The 24,219-nt window shown below is 42.3% G+C and overlaps 1 protein-coding gene across 2 annotated transcripts in view; it reads left to right on the forward strand.

The window, feature by feature from the left end:
- The window catches only part of ABTB3 (ankyrin repeat and BTB domain containing 3), a 279,093-nt gene that overhangs the window by 175,088 nt on the left and 79,786 nt on the right, over positions 1–24,219 (forward strand). For both annotated transcript variants that reach the window (XM_073324534.1, XM_073324544.1), the window contains exon 3: positions 17,338–17,542. In XM_073324534.1, the coding sequence (XP_073180635.1) occupies positions 17,338–17,542 (205 nt within the window). The remainder of the gene's footprint in view (positions 1–17,337; positions 17,543–24,219) is intronic.

Consider the following 24,219-nt stretch of genomic DNA (forward strand, 5'->3'; position numbering starts at 1 on the left):
CATTTTGCCTTCCTGCTTTTCTTCCTCTGATGGTTGCAGGAGTCAGAAGCACACTCTCTACTCTGTGTGATATGTGGGTAACCGATAAGGAGCTCTCATGTCAGTGAGGCGCTCTCCTGTGACCAGCGTTCCAATTGCCCCGCCTTTCCCATGTGCTTTAGGATAGAGCAAGAAGCAGTATTGAGCAGAGGTGGCGCAGCACCAGTCATGGTGACAGAGAGAGAGCTTGGAGGAGACACTGAACCAGGTGGCACAAGGGGAGGGAGGGATGAACTGAGTAGCCGAACACTGGATGGGAGAGAGCAAGAGGGATGGGGGAGAGAGATGTTGGGAGCAAGAAAGGAATGGGGAAAATGGATTGGAGAACATGAGAGACAGAGAAGAGAAAAAACTGATATTTAAGAAGGTAGAGACAATGGGCCAACTTAATTCCAAATGTAACTTCTTTGACTTTAATGGGTTACAGCAGGGATAGATTAAGTTCATTGACTTGGTTCCCCAAATGTTATCTTTACCTTGACATTTGTACCGGGCTCATCGCTGTAGTGTCTGAGTACCTATGCATAGATGGTTTTCCACCTACCATCTGTTCCCACCGTGCTTCCTATTTGTTAATTTGCATGATGCCCAGGTTTTCCTGTGACAAAGGACTACCACTCAGTATCTTCTGCAAGCAGATTCAGCACCTGGATCAAACAGGAGAGCTTTTGAGGTGGAAATGGCTGGAGAGGGGAATTGATGAAGATCACATGATCTTAGTTTTCTTTTGCAGCTGGATCTGTGTGTAAAGTGCTCCTGAGCTTGATATCAGAACCACTCCTCAGCTGATGCTGATTCAACAGTGTAAGGTGTTGTCTTAAACCATAAATGGATTAAGCTCATGGTCATATTTACCTCAGAGGGTACATCTTCACAGCAGAGCTAACTCATTAAGAACATAAGAATGGCCATACTGGGTCAGACCAAAGGTCCATCCAGCCCAGTATCCTGTCTACCGACAGTGGCCAATGCCAGGTGCCCCAGAGGGAGTGAACCTAACAGGTAATGATCTAGTGATCTGTCTCCTGCCATCCATCTCCACTCTCTGACAAACAGAGGCTAGAGACAGCATTTCTTACCCATCCTGGCTAATAGCCATTAATGGACTTAACCTCCATGAATTTATCCAATTCTCTTTTAAACCCTATTATAGTCCTAGCAAGGAGTTCCACAGGGTTGACTGTGCGCTGAGTGAAGAAGAACTTCCTTTTATTTGTTTTAAACCTGCTGCCCATTAATTTCATTTGGTGGCCCCTAGTTCTTATATTATGGGAACAAGTAAATAACTTTTCCTTATTCACTTTCTCCAGACCACTCATGGTTTTATATACCTCTATTATATCCCCCCTTAGTCTCCTCTTTTCCAAGCTGAAAAGTCCTAGCCTCTTTAATCTCTCCTCATATGAGACCCGTTCCAAACCCCTAAACATTTTAGTTGCCCTTTTCTGAACCTTTTCTAATGTCAGTATATCTTTTTTGAGATGAGGGGACCACATCTGTACGCAGTATTCAAGATGTGGGCATACCATGGATTCATATAAGGGCAATAAGATATTCTCCCTCTTATTCTCTATCCCTTTTTTAATGATTCCTAACATCCGTTTTGCTTTCTGGACTGCCGCTGTACACTGTGTGGATGTCTTCAGAGAACTATCCACGATGACTCCAAGATCTTTCTCCTGATTAGTTGTAGCTAAATTAGCCCCCATCATATTTTATGTGTAGTTGTGGTTATTTTTTCCAATGTGCATTACTTTATTTATCCACATTAAATTTCATTTGCCATTTTGTTGCCCAATCACTTAGTTTTGTGAGATCTTTTTGAAGTTCTTCACAATCTGCTTTGGTCTTAACTATCTTGAGCAGTTTAGTAGGATCTGCAAACTTTGCCACCTCACTGTTTACCCATTTCTCCAGATCATTTATGAATAAGTTGAATAGGATCGGTCCTAGAACTGACCCTTGGGGAACACCACTAGTTACCCCTCTCCATTCTGAAAATTTATCATTTATTCCTACCTTTTGTTCCCTGTCTTTTAACCAGTTCTAAGTCCATGAAAGGATCTTCCCCTCTGATCCCATGACAACTTAATTTACATAAGAGCCTTTGGTGAGGGACCTTGTCAAAGGTTTTCTGGAAATCTAAGTACACTGTGTCCACTCAGACCTTTACTTCAGTGTTGTCCCTAACCTGACTACTGTCCACATATAAAAACCTTTCCCCCGATTGTGGTGGTTCTTTCCATCCGGACTAGCTGAGGTGTAGGCTAGAGCTCAGGTCGCTGGAATGATCCAGTACCCTTGGGCTGTACCTTGCCAGAAAACCACTCGGAAAAAAAGCCTAAATAGTAGAAAAAACCCACAAAAAAACAGAAAAATGTAAGCAGAAGACAGGATCTTAATTTCTTATAATGAGGCCGGGAGTGGATTTGATCATGATGCTGGGTGGGGATATGCGTCATGACGCCATGATGCTAGGTGAGATTTGCGTCAAAAAATACATGCCGGGTATCGTTCAAAAAAAAAGTGTCCCACAAGACAAGTGGAAAAACCCGCAGGCGTGACTGCCTAAAAATGCCAGCCCAATTGGCCAAAACCAAGCAAATAGTCACTTGTTTTAAGCAAATTTGGCAATGCTTATAGAATGCAGGCTAAATCACTCAAGTGCCCTTAGTCCTTCAGTGCCTTCCCATAATTCCCAGCACATGCTCAGAAGGACAAAAAGGTTATCCTGCAATTCACTGGGAAAGAATCAAAGAGTTGGCTCATCTTAGTGCAGCACAAACCATAGGATGTGCTCCACAGTCTCGGGGCAGCAACCATGGTAGCAACACACGGGGGAGTGCAGTGGTGAGGACACAGTAGATCAGGTAGGGCTTTGCACTATGACTGCTCATACCCGGGCTAGGCTAACTGGGCTAGGTGCTCCCTGGTGCCAGTCATTCAAGGTAAATCTGCAATGAAAATACACCCAGAGATTGCCTCACTTCCTGTGCAATAGTAATCAACAGAAGAGCTGGAACTATCAGCCCCTGGTTTAATCATTCGGGGCTGGAGACAACGCATTCTCACTGAGGGGTTTTTCAGATGTGCAGTTTGTTTCCCCCTCAATTGTCAGAGCATTTCTCTGTTGACCTTCAGGTGCTGTTATAAAACCTGTTTGTTCTCCCAGGATTTTTGGGTGGGAAGGAATGAGTAGGTGGGTGGCTCAATAAGATGAGCTTTCTCTAAGGACACATTGGGGCTTGGGAGAGTTTATTACTGTTTAGGACATTTGTCCCTGGATGGCTGTGTTTTTAATATTTGTATATGGTCCCAGAGGGATGGGAATAGATGTATTTAATTGCAATAAATGAACAGACATATTTTTGCTGCATAATAGAATAACATAACTGAAAAACTCCACTCCCAAATTTCTGGTGGGTATTTAATGGCTAGAAGTAGAAAAGCTTACTAGGGACTTACACCTTAGGTCCCATTGGTTGCTAGACCAAGCAGAGAAAATGCCCCACAAGGGTTCTCTCAAAACATGGAAAGATCTGTCTGTCCCTGACTGGGGCTCTGTGATCTCAGATCCATCAGACTGCACTTGCTGCCGAACCCCAGGGGGCTGGCAAACGTGTACACTACCTTTGCGCTCCCCCTATCCCTGGGACAGCTGAGCCTCAAGGCTGCTCTAAATAACACTGGCTTTTAACTGCCCCTTAGGGGCTCTTACACCACTGGGATTACTGGAGCACAGAGTGCTCCTGCTGTGTCTTGTTGCACTATGGGATGCCCCCCTCATGTTCCCTAATTCTTGATGGGAGGCTTGGGAAGTGGTGGGCTAGAGCCAGACTAGGAAAATCTATCCCATGTTGGGGAAATTCTTGACTGCTATACTAAGGCAGGTTTCTGGCCCTTTGATAATACCAAAGCAGCACAAAGAGTCTAAGTATGGGACAGGATCTAGCCCTAGATGTTTACATCTCTTCAAATTTAGAGCAGAAAGCTACTTCTGGTTTATTTTGAGTCAAGAGATAGCCAGTTTACATTCATTTTCTAGGAGGGGAAATTGTTCAATGCAGGGCCATTTGGCATATCAAGCTGCGTATGTGGAGTTTTTTATTATTATTATTCAGGGTGTTAACCACAAGTAGTTGAAACTTTTATTTCAGTCTGGGATATTCTGAATGACTGGGAATAAATAGGAGCACAAGAGAGCTAAGATGGAGCTTTTTTATCCTTGAATAATATTTGATTTTCTGTGTCAGACATATTTAAATATGTATGTACAGGACAGCATTTCCCGCCCTCTTCAGTCTTGAGGAAAGCTTTTCTTTTTATCCTATGAAGATTCCCCACCCCACCCCTTTTGTTTGTTTGTTTGTTTTACTTTTTCAATCCTGAACCTACATATTTCTGAAATAACAAATCCCCAGGAGAATCTGCCACACTGTTGAGGATGAAAGGAAAGGTTACCACTCAAGTGTAAATAAGAACGTTACTGTATACGCCAGTGCTGTTTCATTTCTGCTCATGGTGACAGCCAAGCAAATGATGAAAGTCAGCATCCTCGCCCAGGCCTTTTAATCTCGTCTCAACCCTTTGCAGCCAAGAGGAGTGAGCAGTGTAGAAGCAGTGCAACAAATTAACTCAAGTCTGTAAACAAGAGGTTAAACCCAAACATGGAAACAAAAGCTAGGTGAAAGGTGTTTGCCTTGGGGTGACTGACTCTACAGTGTTCTCCTTGACAGTGAGTAGTTGTAAATGTTGTTTAGTGTCAGCATGAAGGCAACATTTGTCAGGTATTTTAATAAAACTTTAAAAGCATTTCTTCCGTGTTTCCATTTCTTTCCCAACTTCCTTTCCCCGGAGAACTGTCCTTTAGTTTGTGGGGTTCTTTTCATGGTGTTCACATTTTATTCTCTCTGTTTAAAAAGAAATCAACGCAGCTGGTTACATTAATGGGGTGTCTATTCTTTTCCAGATATTAATGGAAAAAATTAAGAAGAGTAGAGCCATGATTACAGAGGTAAATGCACTGCTGTGCCCTGAGGGGGACACTCAAAGACCAGAAAGGTGTTAGGTCTCATGCTCTTACCTGTCATACCCCACTGACCAAGCCCAAGTTGGACTGATTATCAGCCATCTCACCTGGGAGGCCCTGGCTTAGGTATCTCCGTTCCTGGAAAATGTCAAGCCCACTTCTGGGACAATTTGAGGACTTTGTTGAAGCTATGGCAGTGATCTTCCATGACTCAGGTTGTGAGGGTACAGTCAAGTCTGCGCTTCAGGTGTTGTAGCAGGGATGCCGGCCCGTTGCTAAATCTACAGTGGAGTTCAGATGTTGGGTAGTAGACACTCAATGGAATGAGGACGCGCAGCATTATCATTTCTGGCTCGGTCTAAATGAAGATATTAAAGATGAACTGGCACAGGTGGAATCCCCATCCAGCCTGAGCGTTTTCATTGACCCTATGCATCAAGATTGATGACTTCTTGACCAAACGCTGCCAAGTAAAAAGATGGTCCTCCTGACTCCAGCCAGTCCTGTTGGCCAGCCCCCTCGTCCTTCAGCAGCCCAGACCAATGTTCATCTGTCGGTATCTTGGTGATGGGCAATCCGTGTCTAACTTATCTCCAACTCCCTCTCCAGTAGTGTCCCCGACACAAACCTACAGGTGCTGATGAACTCAGGTGCCTCAGGAAATTTCATGGATCTGAAGTTTGCCTGAGCAAACAAAATCCCCACCTGGCGCAAGGACTCCCCCGTATTAATGCAGCCCATAGACAGGTCACACCTTTCATTGAGACCAGTCACCCACCAGACAGCTCCCTTAGAGGTAAATACCCTTCTAGGGCACCAAGAAATCCTTCAGTTTGGGCTAATTTGTGCACTGCATTCATCAGCTGTCTTTTGCATCCCCTGACTCATCACCCATGTCCCATGCTTCCACTGGCGGTCAGGCATGTTATGCTTTGACTCCCTATTTTGCCAACAGTCCTGTTTCCTGAGAGCTGACCTGAGACCAGCAATCCTTCAGAGATGTGAAGAGATGATCCAAAGATGACCCCGCAACCCCCATGACCTCCTGAACAGCTCCAGGGATTCCTGTTAAATATCAACACTATGTCAACATGTTTGACAAAAAACAATCTGACAACCTACTGCCCCATCACAGCTACGACTGTCCCATCGACCTCCAGTCAGGAACAGAGGTTCCCTTTAGGTGCATTTACTCCTTCTCTGTACTTGAACTTCAGGCCCTCTGGAGAGATCCCAAGGAAAACCTGCAGAAGGGTTTCATTTGCCCCTCCATGTCCTCAGCGGGGCCCCCAATCATCTTTGTGGCGAAGAAAAACCAGTTCCTCTGGCCATGTCTGGATTAGAGAGCCCTGAACAAGATAACAAGCTGAAACTGATATCCTTTACCAATTATTAATGAACTGTTTGAAAGGCCACACTCTCTCAAGGACTTCACAGAGTTGGACCTCCATGGAGCTTATAACCTGGTGAGGTTTCAGGAAGGAGAGAAAAGAAAGGACTGCCTTCCGGACCATGTATGGCCGCTTGGTCATGCTGTTTGGGTTGTGCAACACCCCAGCAACCTTCCAGTATTTCATAAATGACATCTTTAGGAACATGGTGGACCAATTTGTCATAATTTACCTGGACAACATCCTTGTAGTCTCTGAAAGTCAGGCCTTCCACAATCATTATGTGCGTATTGCCTTGGAGAGACTCCACCAAAACAAACTCTTCACAAAGCTCGAGGTTTCATTAAAGACACAGTGGAATTCTTGGAATATATCATCTCACCTGAGGGACTTACCATGGAGCCATGCAAGGTGGCGGCAATATCCAACTGGGCTGCACCCAAGGACATACATGGGGTGCAGGGATTCTTGGGATTTGCCAGTTTCTACAGGTGATTTATTAAAGGATTCTTTAGCTTGATTGCACCCATAATGGCACTCTTTCAAAAGAGAGCCCAGTTCACCTGGGCCACGGAGGTTTAGTCAGCCCTTGAGCGACAGAAGAGGGCATTCATCTCAGCACCCATCATGATTTACCCAGATCCCACTAAACCATTTATGATAGAGACCAAATTTTGCCATAGGTGCAGTATTATCTCAACATCTGGGCCCCCATAACCAAATCCACCCCTGTGCCTTGCAGTCTCGGAGGCTACCCCCCGTGGAAAAAATTACATGTAGGACAAGGAGCTACTATCTATCAAGGCAGATTTTGTGGAGTAGCACCATCTCCTAGAAGTAGCCAGATTCCTGGTCCAAGCCCTGATGATGGACCACAAGAATCTGGAGTACCTATGGACTGCAAGACACTTTAACCAATGTCACATCCACTGGTTCCTGTTCTTTGCTTGATTTGACTTTGTGAACTATCACCCAGGTACAAGAAACAGGAAGATGGGTGCCCTGTCCCAAAGATGAATATCTCAAACCTGATAAAGAGCTCTTTATTACCATACTCAAGGTGTCCAGCTTTGTCAAAAGAACAATCAACAACAGTCTGATGTCCTCCATCTACTCCTTGATCCCTGATGATGCGTTCAAAACCCGAATCACCAGACCTTGAACAATTGCGGTATGTGACCCAACTCAATGTTCTGATTTCAGATTGGCCTCCTCTATCGCAGGGATTGCATTTATTTTCTAGAGGGACAATATAGGCTTCCGATATTGAAACTATGCCACAATTTGCCTGATGCAGGCTGTTTTGGCCAGTTCAAGACCTGGAATCTGGTATCGAGGTGTTTCTGGTGGCTAGATCTATGAGCTTACATCAAGGTTTATATAACTTCTTGTAATCTCTGCACAAGTACCAAAAACCCATGATCAAAACCCCTAGGTCTCCTCCAGCGTCTGCTCATGCCTCCACAGCCTTGGTCTATCAATGAACTTCACTGTAGAATGGCCACACTCTCAGGGACGCTCAGTAATCCTGGTTGCCATAGACCTCCTTACAAAGATGGCACACTTCACCCTGTGCTGTACTGTTCCTACTGCACGGGAGATGGCTCAGCTCTTCCTGGAAAATGTCTTCTGCTACCAGGGTCCAGACAGAGCTGATACTGGCCCCATCAGATTTTGCAGAATTTAAACTTCATTTTTAAAAAAATGTTAGTTAATCCTTTTATGGGTTGTGAAGAAGACCTTCCTAAAGTGACCCCATGCAAGGATGAGTCTGAAGAGTAACTCTTAACTGTTTCATGGTCCCTTGCAAAATGTGTTAACTCCTTATGCTAAACAATCTGTTCCACCTTGTATTTAGCTATGACTCTGAGCAGGGCCACCCGGAGGATTCAGAGGGCCTGGGGTCTTCGGTCATCTCACACTGCAACAGAAACATTGTGTGAATTCGGGTTGAATTTACTGAATTGTTTCAGTTGAAGAAATAAGAAAAGATCAAAGCATTTCATTTTGACATTTTTTAAATTAAATGTTTCAATTTTTCAATTAAAAATCCTCTTTGTTTTGAATGTGACTGCAATTTTTTTTTAAAAAAAGGATTTTAAAAAAAACGAAAACAAAAAACAAAAAAATATTAACTTTTTCAGTTTGAAAACTGTTAGGGTTTTTTAGGTTTCATTTTGACCACCAACCAAAAAAATCCATTATTTGAGCAGCTGTAGTTGAACCCACAACAATGGAAAAGCATCTTGTAACTGGGTCTCTTCTCTCATCAAAAACAGTCTTGAAAATGGATGACTCGGGTTCTGCAATAATGGGGTCACAAGGTACAGAGCTGGAATCTGGCCACTCACTGGTTCATATGTTCTTATGAGATCTAGAAATCTTCATGGTAAGACTGCAGCCTGCCCATTTGTTCTTGTGCTCTGGTCTCCAGTGTGTCCCGGGGCCAGTGATCCCTGATAGTCAGGTGGGGGAGTGAGTTAGAGAAGCACTTGCTAGCACGCCCTAGCTAGAATTCTGGTGGTTTAATTAAACTACTTGAGCTTCTCTTTCACAGCTTTATTAAGATGTCACCCAGACCCCTGGGGTTATTTGTACCTTTGTAATTCATACTTGCTCTTGGTTTATTTTATATGCAAATATATATAATACATTTCAGTGTGTTTCTATGTTTCATCCCCCATGTGGACTATTAGAAAAAGCTTTCCAGAAAGTGTGCATCATCAACTTAAAAAAAGAAAGGCTTAAGCAGGATTTAAAGAATTAACTTGTGCTGAGAATGGGAAAGTACCTAACAGATGGAGCAGCACAAGGAACTCTCCTGCCTTCCCTACCTCTCAAGAGTATAGAGTGATACGGGACTGAGATTTGGACTGCATTGTAGGGTTGCAGGGCAAGCCACAAGCAAAGCAACTTGGGAGCCTTATTTTTTTGGGAGCTCTGCAGTTTCCAGGCCAGCCTTATCAGTGGGATCAGGCGATAACTCACTGAGATACCTTCACCCTCCTGGCAGCAATAACCCAAGAAGAGGAAAGAGGTATCTCATGGCCTGATTTGCATCCACATTTTTATCTCGTAATGTAGGGATTATGTTGCCTTTGGTCCCCATAATTTGTATGGTTAGTTACCCTGAAGATAGGTCTAGTGGAAAGAGTAGCTGGTGATGTCAGTGATACAAAGAGCAAGATGGAAGCAGGAGCTAATAGCTGAAGTTCGAATGGGTCCACTGAGAAACTGATGGTTCTTACAAAAGTAATGAGTTTAGTGTTGATAGGATGAGGGTACCAAGAGGCAGGTTAAGCAAGACAAATACACCTGGGGACTCAAGGCAGCAGTGGAATTTATTATATGACTAGAATGTGCAAAATCTAACTACTTTCTCTAACAGCTTCTGTTATGTCTTTGGGTATTTACATGTAAGAACATTCTCGGTTATAAACAGGAATCTACTTCCTCCTCCAAAGTACTTGCCTGGTTTCTGCCTGCTATAGGTTTATTATTGTTGTTGTTTCATTTTAAAGCATTTGTATAGTTTTAAATTCAATTTTACTTTTCATTGTTTGTTTGAAATATCAGCTAAACACTTTGTATAAACGTTTCCCCCTACCAATCTGGTGGGTTTTTTGTGCGTGAGAAATGACACCCATATCCATGTCCCCATGTTTTGCTCTTCCTCAAAATGGATAGTCTCTCCCAATACTTCTAGTAGACCTGAATTCAAGCTGGCTGCAGTGGGGCAGGAGACTGGGTGGGGGAGGTTGGGAGAGGGAGAGAGGAGGGGCTGGAAGAATGGGGAGGGAGGCATGATAATGATAAGGGAGGGGGATGGAGAGGGATAGTGCCTACACCTCACGGGTTAGGAAAGGGAGTAAATGGAGTCCGCTCTCCAAGCGTTAAGGGGCAGGCTGGAATTTCTGTGTGTACACGTATGATGAAATTCTGACCCTGAAATGATCACACACAAGTCCAGGCTGGGCGGCTTCCAAAAGCTTGAAAATAAGACAGCAGACCAAAAAAAAAAAGTGGTTTATAATTGTTTAAAAGGTTATTGTTTTTAAGCCAGTCTCATGATATTTTTGGCATCTGGCTCATGATTTTGGAATGCCTGGGTCTGGCAATATTGAGGACTGTTCACAGTAGTGAGCATGTAATTGGGTATACAAACCCCACAGTGGGCCCAAAGAGGTTAAAAGGCAATACTGGGCCCAAGTAGCCCTGTCCCTCCGGGCCTGCTGAGCATGCTCTGACTGGAGGAGCGGGTTAAATGGAGCTCAGAAGCCCAGGCAAATGGTGGTAACAGGCTACAGGACAGAGGAATCCTCCTCTGGGAAGCCAGACAGAAGGTTGAGCCTGAGAGGGGACCATAGAGCAGATAAGGCTCCCAGGCAGAGCCTTCTCCAACCACCACCACCACCACCCCTTTGAGAACCTGCAGGGCCCAGCTCTTTTGCACTTTTTTTTTTCCATTGAGCAACTGACTGGTTGGACTATAAAGGCCATACCCCAAACTGAAGGGACCTATTGGTAGGAAGTAGTCCAGGGAAGCAAACTTGGACTTCCTACAGGGAAGACCCTGCTTGTGTTGCTTCCCACAGGGCCCTGGGCTGGGACTCAGGGGGGAGGGAAGCCCATGTCCCTTTACCACACCCCTTTAAGGGCCAAGGCCCAGATGTGGGTGAAAAGCTGAAGATTCCTGGCTTAAGGTCAGGAACAGGCACTTCCGTTGCCCTGACAGAGAGGTAAGGGGGTGAGAGTGGGGTGTGCTAACCACTGGGCCGTGTGGTCCTCCCAGCCCCCTATCACAGAGCACTACACTCTGTCTTGGCAGGATCAGGCCTATCGTATGCACAGGGGGGCCTGCTCATGCAAACACTTACACAATTGAACAACTTCATTCATATAACTAGTCCCACTGATGCTTTTCAGGATCAGGGCTAGTCATAACCACCATAGAATCCTGCATGGAGCTTGTGGGAGTTAGGGAGATCAGGCAAGTGCCTTCTTTTATTTCCTCTCTTTGATTTTTTTGGTTTGGTTTGATTTAAAATATTTTTATTTGAGATATAAAATAACCTTTGCTAAACCAATAACAGGGGGAAAAAAGAAAGGAATGTTTTACCTGAATGCTTTATAGATAGCTCACATGCTCTAGCTGGGTTCACTAGTCTGCAACACCACCAGCATATATATGGGAGCTGTTTCACTTTTACTGTCACATCAGATCTCTGGACTAAAGACAGTGATGATGTCCCTTAAATATTCAGGATTGCCTTAAACCAGGACTGTCCCCCATCCTGTGACGTTACATAATCTATTTTAATTTTTAAATTGTGTGTGTTTGACTCTATAGCTCATGAAAGGGGCCAGATGGACAGCTCCAGAGACTGAAGCCCTCTGTTTAACCACAGAGGGTTTGTCTACACTGCAACTGGGAGTGAGTCTCCCAGCCCGGGTAGACAGACTCAGGGTAGGTCTACACTACCCGCTGGATTAGCATGTAGCGATTGATATATTGGGGGGTCGATTTATCGTGTCTAATCTAGATGCGATAAATCGATCCCCGAGTGCTCTCCCATTGACTCCAGAACTCCGGCGCCATGAGAGGCGCAAGCAGAATCGACGGGGGAGCGGCGGCAGTCAACTCACCGGCGTGAAGACGCCACGGTAAGTCGATCTAGGTACATCGACTTCAACTACGCTATTCTCGTAGCTGAAGTTGCGTATCTTACATCGACTCCCCGCCCCCTAGTGTAGACCAGGGCTCAGGCTAGATGGGCTCAAGCTAACACACTAAAAATAGCAGTGTGAACATAGTTGCTTGGGTGGCAGCTTGGGCTTTCAAGCCCACCCGACCCCTGGTCTGAGCTCAGGTGGCTACCCTGAGTCTACACTGGAGCCGTGACATCTACACTGCTATTTTTAGTGCACTAGCTCAAGGCCATCTAGCATGAATCCATCTACCCGGGCTGGGAGGCATGCTGCCAGCTGCAGGGTAGACGTACCCAGAAAGGGCAGAGCACTGATACAGACTCCATCACACTGCAGTATACTTTTCCCTGGCACAGCTGGCACTGCCAGTGCCAAAAGTTCAAAAATCATGAGATTGGCTTAAAAATTGAGATTTCTTGGAAGCACTTGAGTCACGTTTTTCAGCTTTTCTCTGAAAGTATGAGGAGTGGAAACTTACTTTTTTGTTAAATGAAATCTGAGATACTTACATAATCGTTGTCTGCAAGAGCTGGAGCTCTCTGTGAAACACCAGTTATCACGAGAAGGATAAAATTGCAAGAGCTGGTGCCACTGTGATAGAGCGACACTCCATTCCAAATCGTTACCGTTGCTGAATGCGGTTATGAAGAAGGGAGATCGCTGACACAATGGTGCATATGATTCATGCTGGTCTACACCTGACTGCAAAGTCAGGGTAGCCATCATGTAAGTTAACCCAGTTCTGCACACCCGCGTTCAACCACAATACAATTTGTACTGTAGACCAGCCCCTAAAAGGAGCACTTTGGGGTGTGGAGAATGTTTCTCGCTCTGTGGCTCATTGAATCCTGGACAGCTCTGCTGAGACTCAGGCCAAGTAAGCCTGTTGTGATAGTGACATGCAAGCTTGTCCATTGGGAACAGGATGACAGGTTCCATCCTGCAACTGGCTTTGTATGGGCAGACATATGTGCCTGCATGGACTGCCAGGGACTTCGGGGGAAGGCTAGTGGGCCTGTTCATGCAGAGCAAGTGGCCAGGATCAGGGCCTGAAATCACTAAACTCTATTTTTATGTATTGCTGGAAGAAAACATAAAAGTAGAAAACGTAGCACCCAAAGTGGTACTCTAAGGGGTATATACAATTCTGACAAATTATTACTTTCGATATATTGCTTTTATAATAAAGCATTATTAATTTATTAGTAGTAGTATTCATTTTTTGTATTACGATAGCATATAGATGCTCAGCGCCTCCCACCCGCCAGTGGCCCCACCAATCTGCACCCTGCCCTTCCTGCCAGCGCCTCCTGCCTGCTGCGATCAGCTGTTCAGCGGCATCCAGGCGGTGCTGGGGAGGAGGGAGCAGAGCGAGGGCGGGGTGCTCGGGGGAGGGGATGAGAAGAGGCAGGGCGGAGATGGGGTGGGGGCAGGGCCCAGGGCGGAGCAGGGTCAAGCACCCCCAGAGAAAGTAGAAAGTCATCGCCTCTGGGCTCTGGACATACACATAGTAAGCAACAGTTTCTGTCCTGGAGAATTTACAACCTAAGTAGATATGGTTGGGCAGGGAAGCAGGGGCACAGGGAAGTGAAGTGACTTGCTCCAGGTCATACAACAGGGCAGTGGCAGAGCCAGGAACAGAACCCAGGGCTCCAGACTCTTGGGCCAGTACTCTATCCTTTGGGCAACACTGCATCTCATTAAAATATTTTGCATTTACATATTGCCTTCCACCTGAAGATCTCAGTTCTTTACAAGCAATGATCAATTAAGTTTCACAATAGATGAATCAATATTTTAATTATTATTAAGATGCCCAAATATTTACCAGGTAGGAAAGGGAAGAACAAATTCTAGTCCAATATGTACTTGGTATAATATAACTGAATCATAATGAAACACACCAAACTACATTAATTCAGCATTAAGGTTGTGATTTTATATATTTCATAAAGTGGAAGTTAGGAAATGCCAAAGCCAAAGGCTGAAATCCTGGCCCTATTGAAATCAGTAGGAGTTTTGCCATTGACTTCAATGGAGACAGGTTTTCACCTAAAGTTACTTCAGCAACGTTAACTGGCTGTGTTGTAATGTTGTATCTTCTAATTTGTTCTTTTCCTCATTCGGTATCTGGTGCTGAATATGTCATAAAATATATAGCCTTTAAAGTGCAGGATGTGCAACACAGATGAATTAATGTTGCTGTATGCTACCTTCTGTTAAATTCTGTCCTGCTTTATTTATCATTCAACCCAATTGAAGTCAGTGGAGTTGCATGATATATAAGGCCCTGATCCACTTTAACAGGACTAATCAAGTCCTTAAATTAAGCACATACTTAAGTGATTTGCTGGTTTGGGACCTAAATGAAGACAGAATTTGGCTTAAGCGCAGTTCTTTTTCTGATCTTGTTCTGATTTTAATTCTTAAACCTGAACATTGCCTTCAACAGGATTTTTTTTTTTTTTGCATTTAATGTCTTTTTTTTTTTTAAAGAGGAGGAAAAATAAATTGACGCCTGATAATATTGGTGCCATTTAAATTGGCCTCAGACTTTGAAACTTACATCTCCTGTAGGTGAAGGGGATGAGGGCAGGGTGAGTTCCAGAATATACTGCTGTTGCTATTTGCTTGTAGATAAATTTTATGTAAGACTGGATAATCTATTCAGAAGCACATCTCTTTCCATTGTGGACCTGATCCTGCACCCCTTTCGCACACACACTATCTCCTGACTTCCGGGGGAATTATGAGCATGTAAGAGCTCCAGGTTAGTCCCTATCATGACAATGTTGTAGCAGTGGGAAAAGACAGAAACTATTTTTTAAATGAAAGCTTTAATCAGAAGAATATTGCAGAGTGCAGCAAAAATTGTCAAAACCCTAAAATCATGGACTCTGCAATTTTTTTGTGCCAGTAGTTTTCTTCTGTTCCTTGTTTTAAGACTGTGTTTTTTGGAGGATTGTGCGGTGCATTTTTCAGTGAAACATTTATATCCTCGCTTGTGCAAATTATCTCAGCCGCAGCAGCAGTCTCTGTACCAGTCTAGGCTGTTCAGAGGTGGTGCATTCTAATGTCATAAAAAGGGTGGAACTTCAGTGGGCAAAAAATCTTAATCGATCCCCACTGAACATGTTCAAAAGGGATCTTTCTAATTTGCTTCTAAATTTTTTATCCAACCTTCCCACCCCCAAAACTTGATCATATACTCACACCTCAGTGAGTATTTCTTTCCAAGTTTCAATGTTCAGCAATTATTTGAGTCCCCTGCATAGGGGACAAAGTGTGGCAATAATTTTTAAACCATTTTTTTCTCTCTGCTGTCAAACTCAAAAACAACTGAAGGAATTTTGCTCAGACTTTTATTTAAAAAAAAAAAAAAGCCCTTTTGAACAGAGACCAATTTTGAAAATATTTCATTCGAAAAGAAGACTTTCCAGAATGATGTGAGCATGTGAAAACAGAGTTACGGCCAAAGTTGGGTTTTTGCCTTCAAGTCAGTGGTCACTACCCAAAAAAATGCAATAAAATTTACCTACCTCATAGAGGAGTTGTGAGACTTAATTAATATCCGTACAATGTTTGGAGAGATACTTCATTTCTAGGTTGCCTGTGAGCCTGCTTGTCTGTCTGCTTATCAATGAAGCAAGCAAATCAGATCACTTTCTGCATATCACAATTAAAGTTTCTTCTGACAAGTTATGGAAAATAGAGACCCACACAGTCATAGAGAAACAATGAAAGCCTTCTAATGGGCTATATTCTGTTCTCTAGATACCTAAATTGCTTGAGTGATTCTACAGCACAGTATTCTCTTTTGCTAAAATCTTTTAAGGCCTAGTCCAGGTGGATATGTTATATTTGTGTTAAACATTTCTGATAGGATTTTAACCATTTCCTGTCAGAGCCATGGGGCCCTACTCTGCCCTGTTACACAGACACAATTCCCACTAACATTAATGGGAGTTACGCCTCTGGAACTGAGGGTGGAATTTGACAGTATGTGTTCAGTAAAAAGAAAAACAAATACTGTGCACTGGAATGTATTGTTTGCCAAAAGCAACATGTTGGAATGCATCTGGTTCCTTTGCACAATACCAAACTAAACCATCTGATTCTGAATCTGTGTTTTCCTATTAGGGTGTGACATAAGCTCTGTGTGTAATATGATCATTTTTAGTAACAGTTTAAAGCTAGAAATGACAGCATTCAAATTGATGAGGGACACCTGTCCCTGAACTTTTAATATACACAGAATGGGGTTCCATATTTCCAGTAAGAGAGTGAATATTTAAAAACTTTTTTGATGCTCTACGTACCATACAGCAATGAAGTCCACACTTATGGTCAGGGAGAGTTATTTACACAGAATGAAATGGCCAAATGTTGGTTTTAAAATGTGTGATTCTAGAATTGTGGGGAGATCTGGAAGGGTGTTTTTCTGGTTTTGTTTGCTTTTCCAGCGGTGGTGTAAAGCCCTTTACCTCTTTTAAAGATGATATGGCATGTTGTATAAAAGCAGGGCTTTGCCACAATGTCTGTGTCCAAAATTTCCCTCAACACGCACTCATGCTGTTCTCTGTCCCTTTTGGTTGCCATCTTATGCTCAGCAATGGCTGGATTTTCAGTGTTCCTTTGTGTGTGTGTAGCTCATGAAGGCACAGCCCTTGGAGAGGGGACAAAGCTGGTTTGTGCTGTTGGGATTTTGCACTGCTCTGGGGACCTAAATAGCCTCCACCATAATTTACACAGCCCTGGGATTATGGCAGGTTTTCAGGGCTGCCTTTGACTGCTATGACCATGCCCTCTGCACCAGGACTTGTGAAGGGGTCAGTATAGGGTTGCTTATGGTAACTGAAGTGCCTTCCCCAGAAGAATTCTCCACTAAGCCCTTGTGAGGTTGTCTGCAACCCATATACATCACCACAGCATATAAACTTCTACAGCAGATGAACTGCTGTAACAGCCAAACTAACTTGATGTTGAAAATGAATAATGAACATAAACCTGTTCTGTCACTTTCTGTTCATGCATGATATTTTAACTGGAAAGCAAAAAGAGTTTGCCATATCCTTTTGTTTGAAAACTACCTGGGGAGAAGTTAAAGTGGGTTAGATGAGGAGAAATAAAAATTACAGTTTTAGTAGTCATCAAATTTTTCCTTCTCAGGTGATCTGGTATCTCGAGCAATGCATCACCTCCAGCCACTCAACTCAAAGCAACATGGCAACGGCACTCCAATGCACCACAAGCAGGGATCACTATACTGGGAACCTGAGGCTTTGTACACTCTCTGTTATTTTATGCATTGTCCACAGATGGAATGGGAAAACCCTAATGTTGAGCCTTCAAAAGTCACACTGCAGATTGAAAGGTAAGATCTTATTTGCAATATTTAATATATGTATAAAGATGTTTTATTAAAAAGTCAGCATCGCTGGCTAATTGATCATTACAGGCTATGCAAAATATATTTCACTGCAGTCTGTTTTGGTTAGCATCCCCTTGAAATAAATTTCTCCTGCAATGAAGTGCTCCACTGCTGACCCAGTATATATCAAAAGTGACACCCAGTGGCTACATCCAGCAGATTGGTTCCAGATGTGTATTTTGTAGAGATTTCCTTTTTCATTCTTTGTCTCTTGGCTGTTCAGCATTTTGGAAAGGAAAATTAGAGGTTCCTAACAGGTTTGGGTTTAAATGTGTTTTTCTACAAATTAATAGGATTCAACAACGGTAATTTGGGAAGTGGAGAATGAATAGAATGTTGTATATAAAGGACAGGCTGTTAAACATACTGTGCAACAGCTATACTGATTGCACAGGCATGACTCATACTTACACTCAGGAGTAACCTTGGGGCTTCCATTCTCCAGGCTGGCAGGTGACGCATGTTTTTTGGGAGGCTGGAGATGCTGGCCGTATTGCTTTTAATACAGCTTTTGATGAAAACTGGGGAAAATAAAGGTAGAAAGAGAATGACAGGCTAGGTGTCAACTCAGTGTCCCAAGAAGATGGGGGAGAAGGAAACACTGCTCTAAACTCTAGATCATGTCAGTGCAAAATTGAAATAAAATAATTTTGCAATTAAGAAAGGAATATTCTCTATTGTTGAGGAACCAGGAACTTCTGAGTTGTAAGTCCCAGCTCTGACTCCTTTTGTGGCCTTAGGAAAATCATGAAACTTCCTTGCTTTAGTTTCCTCATCTATGCCTACCTCATAACGGTCACTTGAGGATTAATTAATGTTTGTAAAGTGCCTGAAGTTGTAAATTATTAACATTTTTCTTAACTTTTGTAGGGCTTGTCACCATGCCAGCTAAGCCAAAGTTTCAGGCTGGCCTCCACAATTGCATTTCAAAGTATGTATGTGGTAAACTCTCATTTGCACACACAAATGAGCAATTGTGCATCTAATTACTTGATTTGGACATTAAAACATGGAGTTTGCATACTGGAGAACAAATTTGAAAACGTGGCCTAAAAAGGCAAAGGATGTGTGATATGCTGTTCTGACTGAAACTATTTTGTATCCATTTATTAAAAAACAGCATAAGGTGGAATTTCTGGCCCTACTAAAGTCAATGGGACTTTGGGCACTGACTTTAGGGGAACCAGCATTTCACCCATAGTGCCTTTGTTAAACTGTGGGGCGGAGTGAGGAATCCTAGGTCATTCTTCTTGACTATGCAAGAAATTTAAACAGGGACCACTTTCAGTGTTGCCAACTCTCAACCTATTATTACGAGCCCTGTAATATTTGGTGTTTTTCTTACATCCCCAGCTCCTGAAGTCATGAGAATTTCAACTTTCATTTACAGTATAAAGAAAAAGTAAAATTGTAACACTCATGGTTGTAGAGAAGAGCTAGAAGTCTTGACCCCAGATGCTCAAAAATCAGAAGTGAAATAAAAAGAACCCCACACTTATTTTTTAAAATTTCGGGATTTTTCGGCCAGTCTTATGATTTTTCGGGGGGTTGGGAGTGGGGGCTAACATGCATTTTGAATGCTTGGGGTTAGCAATACTGCATGGAAGGTATTATAGGGAACAAAGTTAAAGAATCTCCCTACCACTAAAAAAGGACCTGATTCTACAGCCCTTATCGAGATGAGTAATACCATTGATTTCAGTGAGAGTAGCCATGTGAATAAGAACTGCAGGATCAGGCCCCAGTTTTGTAAGATTTCTAAAGACGTCACAGTGTTAAATGCAAAAGGACAGAACATTTGAAAAATTTTCTCTTTTTAAAATTTGTTTTCATGGTTTTTTTCCCTTTTCTAAGATGGTCTGTTATATATATTATATTTTTTAGCAGTTCTTCAAGTAAATATTACATAAACCCAAGGCAATTTTGTTTTTTTAATACTCTGGCAAACTATCTTTCTTTGCAAGGCCCGTTTAGCAACTGTGGTTAGAGCCAGAGTAAGTACTCTGTGTTGTTGCCAGAAGCTCGTGGTTAATTTTGGAAAGAGCAGAGATTCCTTCTATTGCCTAATCAAACATGCTTTAGTAGTTAGTACCAGGAAACACAAGTGGAAGTGAGACAGAGTAAAACATATGCCTAAATATTTTGCACTGAAGTATGTTCTATAATATACTGTACCAACTATATATAACCATCTTGGGTTGCCCCACAGAAGAGATTGATTAATCTGAATTCTATTTAGTGCTTTGAAAAGCTTCCCTTTTAATTTGCCACTGAAGGATACCAGTGGTATTCCTTATTGTGCAGTCACTCTTTATGGCTGGCTACTTATCTCTAGCATGTTCAGTTTTCATTATGTGTTTTTATGACTTCTGAGGAAATAGGATTGTTAAAACATGAGATTTTTATATCTAACAGTTCTAATCCTTGTGCTTTAATTTATTTAGGTTCCAGATTCTCTCTTCTTCTAATGCTGTTCAATTGCTTTTATGTTGGCAAACAACAAAAAGAAGAAAATTTAGGGCTAGATTTTCTACCCCCTTCTCTGGCCTTTTTGTTGTCACTCTGGTCGGGCAGAGGAGCCAGAAACTCAGTGGATCTGGACATAGGAAAATTTACCTGGCATGGTGGAGTCCTCAGGTGTCATGAAGCCAATGCCACTCTCTTCTAACATCCCAACATAAGGGTCATCCTCAGTGCAGAGAGGAATAGGAACAAGATGTGGTCAGAGTGCATTGTGCTCTCGCCATTCTCCTCTTATGGGTGGCCTCTTGGGAGCTGTTACTGGCTGCTCCTAGGCTTCTCTAAAATACACAGGTATTGCCATTGAACAATACAGGAACTCAGGGAGCTGCAGCTCTGCTCCCCTTCCTGCTTCTTCTGCTGCAGAAGCTGCACGTACTCGAGAATCTGGGTTGTAGTCTTTATTGTTATTTGTATTGTGGTAACATCTAGGACACCATTGTGCTAAGTGCTTCACAAACACATACCAAAAAGATGGTGCCTACCCCAAAGTGCTTACAATCTAGATATGTAGAACCAGATTTTACCTTTGAATAAGTCTGGCCCATTCTATTTGTATAGTATTTCTTTGAACTCAACTAGGTTTTTGTTTTTTAATGAAGTAAATGAAGACGAGTGCAGTATATTTAACTTAATAGAATATATTAATTAAAGGGGGGAAGAGTGTTGCCAACTCTCACAATTTTATTAGGAGTCTCCTGATATGTGGTGGGTTTTTTTCATAAAGTCCCAGCTTTTGGAGTCATGGGATTATATGAGAATCTCAGCATTTAAATAAAAAAGCAAGTATCCAGCATTCATTTTGAAGAGAAACGCTGGAAAATGTGATCTGAGTGTATCCTAAGGGCTCAAAAACTAGAAGACTAATAAATAGGCCCCTACGTTTGTTATTTTTCAGTCTTATGATTTATAAGCCAACCTCATGATTTTTTTGAATGTTTGAAAGGAATTGGCAATACTGGGTCAATCAGTTGGTTGATTGGTAGTACCACAGGAGTTGTCATCTTGGTCTTGAGTGGCCTATGCAATAAAATAAGCTATAAAAAGTGGTGCATGTGCCCAATTATGCAATTTTTGCTGAAACATTTTATATTTTATTGGAATTGTCTTTATTATATGTTAAAGGTGTGAATACAATTCAAATACTTCATCCATCGTCTCACGGAAGTCTCTACTCTACATAATTCTCCCCCTCCCTCCTTCCACGTCTGCTCTCATTTCATCCTACTCTCTCTATTGATGCCTATACTCCTAAGTGCTCCTTATGTCTTCCCATTCTCAATTTCACACCTTCTTTCATGCTAAGCCTATGTCTGTCATGGTGCACCCTTCACAGAACACCCATCCTCTCCTGATGCACCGATGGCGAATTTGAAGACAGAGGGAGCGATTTCATTTGGAATGAAATTAACCCTGTCCAGAGAGCCCCCACAGAGCCGGTACACCACTCACATTCTATTTTGAGTATGGACTTATGTGGGACTTGACTAGTGCATAGGCCTTGTACTGGCCTTCTGCACATAGGTAAATTTCACTCCCAGTTAACTTGCTCTCTCTACATTCAGATCCTCCTAGAAGTATGTTTCTTTTTCAAGGCCATCAAATGACAACAAGCTATGTATTTAATATATATATAATTAAATTAATCACCCGATACATTGCAGATAATAATAAAAAGCAATGGATGGCTATTCTAGTCCTCTCTTTATGTATTAGTCATGTTTGTTTATTTAGGAGTAGATCATGCCTGGTCCTACGTGGCCACCTGGGGAGTCAGGCCCTTTGCACCCTCTGCGTGGATGGAGTGGACTTGCCTGATGGCTTCAGGCACTTGTGGGGGAGAGCAGGAGTTTCATATCAAGCAAGTGGGCAGATGATGGGCAGTCCTATGACTCTGCGCCTTCCACCTCTGATTCTGTAACCCTTATATCAGATCTAAAGTGGGATTTAAGTGGTGCAAAGGACTTGGGCCAGATTCTCTGGCCCATTAAAGCCACTTTGTGCTGCGTAAGAGCCCGGAGAAGGTCAGTCAAGTCTCTAACACTTCCTAAATTATTGCTAGTAGTGCTTTAAGAACCTGAGAGGCACAGTGTCTCTATTTGCAGATTGTGCAATGTTTCTTTTTCCTAAGTAGTCCCTTACCCACTTTTTATCCGCAGCTGTATTGACAGGGTCCTCATTACTCCCTAACTCTCTCTATAGAATTTCTTTCCTCATTAACAACTCATTGAAAAAAGCAGATCAGAAGCTCAGCCATTTTAGAACCATTCATTAATTTTATTCACCAATTTACAGTGCTTCCTCTCTAGTATTTCTTCTCTCCTTCTTCCGTGGGCAAGCATTTACTCATTGTATTACTTGGCTGCCTTTGTCTTTTCCTTGCAAGCCTTAATTGACTTGCTAGGTCCTTGTTTGGTTCCTGTCCCCTTTTCAGTACAGATTTTTTTTTTTTAAATCCTTAAACATTGAGAAATCCCTTACAAAGCCCCATGGGTCACTTTTGTTTATTGCATTTCCACCTTCCTTCCATGCATGCTGGAATTGTAGTCTGTGGTGCTTTAATTCTGGTGAATGATCCCCAAACCATTCTCAGTCTGAATAATATCCCAAGCCTTGTCTACACACAAAAGTTGTATTGCTTTAAGCTATACTGGTATAGTTAAAGCAGTACAACCCCTTGGCTAGTGTGGAGTAGGAATGAAATGAACAGGTATTAGACACCTTTATACTGGTATAATTGCATCCACAGTAGGAGTTGTACAGATATAACTATTTTGGTAAAAAGGTCATGCACCTTACTGAAGTTGTGATACCAGTCCAAAATCTTTTGGTAGACCAAACCTGAAAAAAGGCCAAGAACAGTGGAGCAATTGCAAATGAACAGCCACGTAGATGAATAACAACTAAATTTCCTCATCGTTTAGCTGAAAAAGTCAGATGGTGAAATCCTGGCCCTGTTGAAGTCAGTGGTAAAACCCCAGTTGACTTCAGTGGGGCTAGGATTTCACCCAGGGACTGGAAAAAGAAAGTCCTAAGTTCAGCTTTTGTGTCTCTTTTTATCCTTTCATCCTAAAAACCAAGCTTCCAGTTTTTTTAATCTCTTCAAAAATAATGGTATTGGCAGCTGCCAGCAGTATGCTAGATTGCACATGTTGTGGAAAAAATCTTAGGCAGTATTTGTAGCTCAGCTGTCAGACAGTATATCCTGGCTGAGCTTGTGCTGTACACTAAATCTAATTTATCAAGCTAGACTTAAGCTGTCCTTGTGATTGCTCTATTTTTTAAAATGCAGAAAACTCTGTTAATGCAACATTAACAGACATAACACATAATGCAGAACATTCAAAGTTGTACTCCCCAAAGCAATTGTAACTCTGGTTTCTTTCAGTGTATTTATATCACTGTATAGTGTTGATTGTTATGCCAAAATATCTGTGCAATGTATTGGAGTTACAATTCCTATAAGAACCATTACTCTGGCTCTGCTTTTAAAATATCAATCATTAATTGCATTAATGTAGGCTTTTAAAATGTTCTCAGTGTTTTTAAAAACAAGAAAGTAAAAGAGGGATTGCACATTCAAATATTGACATTTTCCCCATACACCTGTGTAGACTGGAGCATTGAAATCTTGGTATGTTAAAAATGTAAGCTAAATTCTCCCCTCAGACAGTTCCAACTTTAGTCAAATCAGTTATACTGGCCTGCATAAGTGAGAGGAGGATTTATCCTTTAATTTAAATAAAAAATACCAGGTTGTGCGTAGACAGCATGCGATTTTCAAACATTTAAACTTAGATCATTCTTAACTAGGGCTCTGATAACTGGAATCCACCACTAGCATGGACCTATGTGCCAGTGTGGACCCATGTGCCATTAATCTCATTGGTACAAGGATCCATACTATTGGATCCCAGTCCAGAATCAGGATCCACATGTCAAAAGTACTGTGCTCACTGAAGACTAGGGCCATTGTAACTGAAGATATAAATATGAAACATTTTGAGCACAAAAAGGCATCTGAAAATGTATTGATAATTGGAAGAACATCTTTCCATGCTCTGGTAACTCTAACAGTGGCCCATTAGCATATTATCAAA

Source organism: Lepidochelys kempii, chromosome 1 (assembly GCF_965140265.1).
Source record: "Lepidochelys kempii isolate rLepKem1 chromosome 1, rLepKem1.hap2, whole genome shotgun sequence".
Lineage (NCBI taxonomy): Eukaryota > Metazoa > Chordata > Testudines > Cheloniidae > Lepidochelys > Lepidochelys kempii.